This window comes from Cicer arietinum, chromosome 4 (assembly GCF_000331145.2).
Source record: "Cicer arietinum cultivar CDC Frontier isolate Library 1 chromosome 4, Cicar.CDCFrontier_v2.0, whole genome shotgun sequence".
Lineage (NCBI taxonomy): Eukaryota > Viridiplantae > Streptophyta > Magnoliopsida > Fabales > Fabaceae > Cicer > Cicer arietinum.
This window is the reverse complement of record NC_021163.2, coordinates 42,540,597-42,549,034: the sequence shown is the minus strand read 5'-3', so window position 1 is coordinate 42,549,034 and position 8,438 is coordinate 42,540,597. Positions and strand designations below refer to the sequence as shown.

The following is an 8,438-nucleotide window of genomic DNA, read 5'->3' as shown; positions in this document are numbered from 1 at the left end:
TCATAAGCATGGAGAAAGCTATTTTCGGAGATAAGTATGAAGAACTACTTGAAAAAGAGCACATATATGAATTTCTCAATCATAAGGAGCTAAGTGCTACTGTCATCAGCTTATACATTAGGTAAAATACTTTATTTAAGATAAAAATTACTTTTAATTGCATTTATTGGTAATTAATTTAATTTATTGGTAATTAATCTAATTTGACATTTTCATTGAAGGTTTTTGTATGAAAAGTTGGTGTGCACGCACAAATTGTCAGATAGATTTTCATTCTTGTCTAGCATAAGCTTTCAATGTTTAAACTCGATCTAGTTAATGTAAAGAAATATGTTGTAGATATCCTATTGGAAAATAAAGAGAAGGATAAGTTGTTCCTTGCGCCATATAATTCAGGATAATTTTATATTCTTTATTTATATCTTTTTTAATTTATGAGATCTTAATTCATTAGTTGTGTAAACAAATTTTTGTTGTTGTAGGGCACATTGGGTGCTGTTTGCAATCAATGCGACATCTGAAGTTATATACTATTTAGATCCCTTGCACGGCCATTACAGCATTCACTCGGATATAAAGGCTATCTTCGACACGTAAGTAATATTTATTTATTTATTACATATATATATATATATATATATATATATATATATATATATATAATGTGTTTGTTATTGCTATAATAATCACATTTATTTGATAGTGCTTTACAAGTTTTTCGATCTCAAAGGGGTGCTACAGTGTCGAAGCAAAAGTCAAATAACATCACATAGATTCCAATAAAGGTTTGAAATATATGCCTTTGAAATTTCATTAACAATCAATGCACAAATATTTATTGACTTATATGTTTTATTTTATAGTGCCCTCATCAAACTAACAACATAGACTGCGGGTACTATATATTGGGATTCATGAAGGAGATTATTGACATGAATCAAACTATAATCCCAGAAACGTTATGGTATTTTCATTATATTTTGATTTTCATATATAAACTATGCATATATTTTATTCTAACTTATTTATGTTCAAATTTTATATCGCACAGTACTTTGACAATTTCAGTCCAACATACCCTGAAAGAGATCTAACTGAAATAAAGGAAGACTGGTGTACGTATGTGATCCAAATGAAAATTATTTGATTTGCTGGGATATTGGCATGCTGCAAGGTTGTGAATATGTAAATGTAAAAAATATGTGTTGTGTTGCAAGGTTTTGTTGTGAATATGTAAAGTTATATAGTTTTGTGTTTTTTGTGAATATGTAAATGTAAAAAATATGTAATTGTGTCAAGTTATATAGTTCTGGTTCTGTTGTGAATATGTAATGTAAAGTTATATAGTTCTGGTTTTGCATGTTGTGAATATGTAAAGTTATGTAGTTCTGTTGTTGTGAAAATGATTGTTGGATGAAAACTGATTGTTGGATGAAAATGATTTTGGAAAAAAATTAAAAGACAGCGTTTTTTTTTAAAAAAAAATGCCATAGAATATCTGTTTATACAAAACAAGCGTTATTTTAAAAATTTCATTTATAGCGTTTTTTAATAAAAATCGAATAAGAATACACCTATTACAACGCTTTTTTTGAAAAAGCGTTGTAAAACGTGCATAAGAATGCACCTATTACAGCGTTTTTTGAAAACATTGTAAAACGTGCATAAGAATGCACCTATTACAACGCTTTTTTGAACAAGTGTTGTAAAATTAGTACAAAAAGCAGTGCGTTTTTAGAAGGGATTTACAGCGCTTTTTGAAAAAGCGCTGTAAAACGTGCATAAGAATGAACCTATTACAGCGTTTTTTCAAAAAAAAAAATGTTGTAAAACTAGTACAACAAGCAGCGCGTTTTTAGAAAGGATTTACAGCACTTTTTTTATTTTAAAGAGCGTTGTTGTATCTTTTTAAGGCGCTAGATACTACAGCGCTTAAAAAAAGCGCTGTAAAATACTATTTTTCGCGTAATGATAGCTTAGAAATCTATTATTCCTTTTCAAGTAATTCTTTCTGGGAATGAAACTAAACTAAATTCTCAACATTCTAAGCATAAACTTTATGGTATTTAATTATGTATTGACAATTTAAAATAACCCTCAAAAGAAATTGATTTCAAACAACTGGAGCTTCATTATGACAACTGTTTTTGAAGGCTAACTGAACACTTAAATAAAAATTATTTTTAAATACTATACGTTTTAAGCTTTAATTGGAGTGGTCTTTTGTCAAAATTCAACTTTGTTTGATATTTTAATAAAAATCGTGAAGTTATGGTTTTATGCTAAAATTTTGGAACTTAGAAACGCTATACTTGCAAAAATTTCTATCATTCTAAAGAAATCATAAAATAAGTCTATTTTTGGTATAAACGTATTTTGGACTAATAATACTAGGGTAAATTTGGAATCAAGTAATAAGCGTTTATCAAGAAATATTCTTCTAAAAAGTTTTGATGTCTTGTTGACATATATCATATTTATATTGAAAAAAGTAAGCCCTATGCTAGTGATGAGTACTTAAAATTGGTTAATTAAGAGAAAAAATAAAGAATATTTTAGGTTAAGATTTTATAATAGTTTTTAGTTTTATTTGTATTTAATTTGAATTGAAACCATTTTAGTTAAGTTGTGTAAACCCAATATGGATCTAGAAAAATGTCTTTTGGCCCATTTTACGAATAAGGTAAATCTTTCTTTAAATATCTCGTAAAAGTCTCGTTTTGGATAAGATTGAAATGAATTAAAATTTCTCTAATGAGAATTGTGATTGAGATGTGTCTTCTCTTTAAGTTCTTAAAATATAACTTGTTTGAATCTTACCAATGACTCTCTTACCATTGTGGCGATTCTATATTGACTTATCAATCATCCTTGATTATGACGTCTTCTTTATCTTCTCAGCCTAATCCATATTTGTTTCCTTATTTTTCCTTTTATTTTGTCACTTTATTTGAAAAAGTCACTTGATTAGATCTTCAATCTCACGTGGAAGCACTCAAATCCACATCAGCTAGGATACCTTTTAGCGTAAACAAATAACTTTAGTTAAGAATTTAGATCATATTCTAATTAGTCCATTTCCTTGGCCAGAGGTTAAAAGAAGTAAACAGACTCAAGACTTTGATGGTGTGAAAATTATTCTGTAGCATAAGTTTCCTTGAATTATGAAAGCTCTGCAAGGTAAATTCATGTGTATGTCACCTTGAATTATATCATGTATAGGTCAACAATATCAAATCAGAAATAAAGTTTAAGTTTAATCAAGGGTCATTCAATGTGTATGAATACTATATCCTTCTACTCCCTCTGCAAGCTGCATGAGCTCATTTCTTTTTGTGTAGACGAATGATACTCTTTAAACTTAACGACATCGACATTGTCGATTGAACTAGTTTTTCCAGAATAAACTTAATTGTTTTACAAATATACTTTATTTTAGTAATTAAGTTTCACACTTTCAAAATATTTTCAATCTTTACTTTTATGTATTAATTGAAATAAAATACACTATAAATAGGGAAAAATAACATAAAATAAAATTTTAATGAAATCTAGTACTAATAAATTTTGTATACCGTACAAAGATAGAGTCCAATCCAAGAAAATATCGTGTCAAATTCTGAGTCTAAAACAAATTACTACTAGTAATTGTTCTCAGAAGAGTCTACTAGTAATCAAACCAGAGAGATCTGTCAAGTTGTTCAGTTTTGGTACTTTTTGGGGTCATATATATATGAAGTAACAAATGATAGTTAATCGCAAACTTTATCAAACCATAGATGAAACACCTGAAAAAGAACATTCCAACTATATATCTTTTTAAGACATGAAAATGTCCAAGCACAGGTATTTGGCAGTACAAGAAATTGATTATTACAAGAGACATATGGAAAATCCATATGGAAGATTAAACATGAACAAAGTTCAAAGTAAAACGACAACAACCACCAAAACCAATATGCTAGTCTAAATCCACCTTATTATTGTTGCAAAGGAAGATGAATCAGCCAGAAGCTGTCTTCTTTTGCTGAAAAATGACTGCATAAACAGGAACTGCAACACCAATGCTGAAAGCAGTGAACACAGCAAGGGACATTTTCAACCCCTGATGCTTCATCTTGTCCAAGTTGTACATGTGATATGAATGCATATATTCTGGATCACCGTGGCCGTGTCCACCCATCCTCTTCATGCCAGTTGAATGAAAACCTCTACTCACTGTCACAACATAACATTTTCCTCTAGTTAGAAAGTTGGAAACTAATAGAAACAATGACTATCTAGGCATATTAAAGAAAATCAACAGTGCCACTAAGAACAATGGTAATTGTGTAACACCTTCACGCATTCTCATCTTTGGTTTTAATTATTCTGAAAGAAAAAGATCCTAGAGTTTTAGCACACTGATTCCATTGAATATTTGTGTTATGTTTTTGTTTAAAAAATGAAATGCATAATTTATTATTTATAAATACTTGAAACTGAAGTTTGATTCTTGTAAAGAATCGAAGGATGGGGTTCGATATGTTTTTGGAAGTGTGAGGGTGGTACTTTGTGTATTTTGATCCACAGTTGGGTCTACAGAAGTGTGGTGATCTGGGTATTTTGATCAAAGATGGGAATTAAGACAGTAGGAAAAGAAAAAACTGTGATGAAAGTGTAACGTGAGGTTGATAAAATGACCTTTTAATATAAGCCACTTATTTTTTTATATAAAACAGTAGAGTGAAAAAGCATCACTATGTCAGCCAGCATCCCCACTATGTTGGCACTCAGGATAAATGAAACAAGTGATTAAAATAGTGGGTTCGCTACGATTTGAACCACTTACAACAAATTCAAAACCTCATACTTTACAAACTGAGCAAACAAATAACTATCTAAGCCACCTATTCTAAACCAATGACAACAAGAATCCATGTGACTCAAATAAATAAATAAACTATTCTCAATGGATATATTCCCCATATGTGTGTGTGTGTATATATATATCCAATGAAGGTTATATTAATGATGCTCTGGTGTAATACCAGATACTTTGCTAATTAAACCTAAATTCAGACCTTAATTTATCTCCACAAATACACATCAACAGCAATGAAGGACAAGCTTCAATGAAACTCAAGCTTAGAAGTGACCCACGCATATGTTTGAATGCCAAACAACGAAAGCAAAAAATGACCTAACAGATATTTGAAGGTGCAAGTTAGGATTGAGAAGGGTAATTGTTTGGGAGGTCTAGAGATAAATGCAATCTTCAAAACTCCTCCCCCTTATGCAACGACATAGTGATTGAAATTCAAATTGAATATACAGGTACCTACAATTTTTCATAATTTCAAGGATAACAATCTATGTAGCACATAGACTTGTGTCTACAGTGATATGATGTCCGACACAACACTAACTCATATGGTTACATCCAACCACTTCTGTTTTCTTAAATTGTTACCGGCACTTGCTTATCAGTGTAGTGTGTTGTATCTGTGTTGGTGGTTCACAGATCGCAATATAACAAAAACCAAGACCCAATCGCAATTTAAAATATCAGATTTCACTCTGCCCTCCATTTAACAAATCAAACCTCTTACAACATTAACAAGTAACAACATTTCCATCACTAATTTGAGAGAATAATAAATTATGAAAAACGAATCATATGCCCCAATAATAACTTTAAATCCACAATCCACGAAACATTTTAAATTAAATTGTTTACGAAAAAGCAAAATAAAATTGAAATTATAAAAAATAATAAATCAGAAAATCACGCCCTGACAGAACCGCCCTCATCCCTAATCGATTTCAACAAAAAAAAGTGTATAGGAAACGTCGCCGTTTTAGTGATAATGAGATTAAAGAGAAAAGGGGGGATTTTGACCTGATTTAGAGAGGGAGGATTCAGAAGAAGCGATAAGCTTAGCAGCAGATCTGAGTCCGTTGTTAAAAGCCATGGCTCTCAAACTCTGATTCGATACGATTCCAACGCGGCCGTCTCCTTTCGAAATTGTGTTTATCTTCTCAAAAATGAAAACCCTTTCTTTCTTCTGTTCGTTTCTCGTATCCGAGTCATCCACTCCTTTATATTATTTTATTTATTTGATTTAATTTAATTGGGCAACTGTCGTACGTCTCTAACCCACCATGGCCCTTTACAATATTTTTTACTGGTGGGCCTTACACCCATTTTTTTTTTAACTCAAGCCATCTTCTATTTATTGTGGATTTCAAATTTTCAACATTTTTTTTAATTAAAAAATACAAAAAAACATTATAAATTATTAATAATATTCAGACAATATTATAGATTATCATCAGGTAATTGACATAGTTTCTATACTGTGTACATTTTATACTTAACATTCATTTACTCTAATATGAATACTATTTAGACGACTATTTTTAAATGTATGTATTTGAGAGCTTTGAAACATCATATCGTGTTCATATGTGAACAATTAATTACGTGGTATACTACAATTAAAAAAAGACTAATCAAAGATATTATAATGAAAAAACATATAATTAATTTTAATGCTTAACATGTTAAATTGTTACTTCGTGTCTATTTCTTATAATGTTATTTACTATAATCATCCGTCAAAAGTAAACGAAACAAATGTAAATACATTTTAGTGGAATAAAAAAGCGAACAAACGAGTATGAAAGTGTTTATCACACAAAAAATAATGATTCAGTTTGGTTTAAATGGCTCCTTAAAAAAATCATTTTGATTTAATTCAATATTGAACGGCGCCATTTTGATTTAATTCAATATTGTTTAGCTTAGATTAATATTTTTAGCTTGTTTCTAAACTTTGAGTCGAATTTGAATTATAATTTTATTATTTGCATTTTAATTTTATTATTTGTATTTTGACTCTTTCTTGCTCTGTAGATCATAACTTGAGCTCTAGAAATAGGATTGGCGCATATGAGCAGGCGTTGGAAAGATAAAAATTTGAGCTACAATTTTTGTGTTGGAAGAAAAAACCAATTCCGAACTTTACTGGGCCTAAATTGCAGATTTCGTAATCTGGACTTTTGTGATAATTTTAATTAGCGGGTCACTTGTTTTTAAACCATAAACCCTAAAGTCCAATATCAAGTACTATATATTGGCAGTTTTATTTCTTTTCTAAAATGCTAATTTTATAAGATTAATCAACGAGTTCAGAGTTTCATCAACACCTTGAGATTCAGGTTACACTGTCAATTTCGATTCATAATTCTATTCTTGTTTATTTGATTATATTGATATTTTGATTGTTTAAATTAAATTTCAATAGGATTGATTAAATTTATTTGACAGAATTTGATTTCGGTTTCTAATTTAATTGAATTATAATTTTGCGACGCTTGATCGTTAATTGTAATAATTTGATGATTGCGATACTTTATCCAATCAAAGAAACCAAATTCACATAGGATTGATTACGCTTGTTTGATCAATTCTATAGTCAAATAAGAGTAGAATTACAAATTAGAAATTAAACTCATTGATAGAATATGTGATAGGTCTAAAACTCGAATAAGTGGATTAATCGTTTTGCTCATCTATTAAATCAAAAAAATCCCTTTTAAATTTTAATTTACAATTCGGTTATTATTATTATATCAGAAGTCTTTGCAAAACGATTCAAGTTATTACCTATATTTACATTTTATCAATTGTATTTGACTCGTGTGCGACAGCGGATCAAATTGGCGATGTTGTTTGGGAGTACAATAAAGAGAGTCAAAAATGACTTAAGACAACGAGGGGAGGACAATAGACACGAGGGCTTAGACCCTCAAAACGATTATGTGTTATGTCACATTCATAATGATAGAAGGGCTAAGTAACTCAGCGACATCGGAAAGTACAATATGTTAGGCCTTTGAGTTACGATCACTTGTGATATCGCGGGTATTTAGCTAGAGAGTTCTTACATGTCTTGGGAGTAATTTCTCAATGTTAAGAGATATTATGCAACACAATCAATACCCTTGGCTAGACACCAAATAGTGACCCATAGAGTTTGATGTAGAGCGAATCTAGAAGCAATTGAATGTGTTCATCTAAGAAAAGAACGAAATGGCATGTTCCTCCCAAATAATTTAGAGTAGTGTGGTACCACATTCTTGAGAAGTGTTGCATTATGTGAATAGCATATTACTTGCATTGCATACATGTGTACCATGTGATTAAGTAATATGAATTTACGTACTTACTATTGAAATTCATAATGAAGCATTTGTGTTCATCCTCGTGTGAAGGTGAACACGTTTATATGTGTTATGAATGTAGTTGTTGTGTATGATGATGTGAATGTATTTGTGCAAGCTATTATTTCATTCCTTACATTTTAACATGATTCGATTACTCACCTTTTGGTTGTTTGTGTTTCGAGTTGTTGGGTGTAGATGTTTAGCCGGTTGCACATAGCGAGTCGTTG

The 8,438-nt window shown here is 30.3% G+C and overlaps 1 protein-coding gene across 1 annotated transcript; it reads right to left on the bottom strand.

Annotated features, from left to right (window-relative positions):
* Window positions 1–3,789: 3,789 nt before the first annotated feature.
* Window positions 3,790–6,077, bottom strand: LOC101493459 (uncharacterized). Its single transcript, XM_004508212.4, has 2 exons — window positions 5,882–6,077; window positions 3,790–4,218 (listed from the first exon to the last, which is right to left on the bottom strand). Exons 1-2 carry the CDS (start codon window positions 5,952–5,954, stop codon window positions 4,004–4,006), a joined length of 288 nt encoding a protein of 95 aa, XP_004508269.1. The 5' UTR covers window positions 5,955–6,077; the 3' UTR covers window positions 3,790–4,003.
* Window positions 6,078–8,438: the final 2,361 nt, after the last annotated feature.

What these genes read in the sequence shown, in the direction of transcription:
- LOC101493459 (XM_004508212.4), bottom strand. Translation starts at nt 5,954, where the DNA reads ATGGCTTTTAACAACGGACTCAGATCTGCTGCTAAGCTTATCGCTTCT. An exon ending in ATCCTCCCTCTCTAAATCAG is followed by an intron (nt 4,219 to 5,881) that starts GTCAAAATCCCC and finishes ATGTTGTGACAG; the next exon opens with TGAGTAGAGGTTTTCATTCA.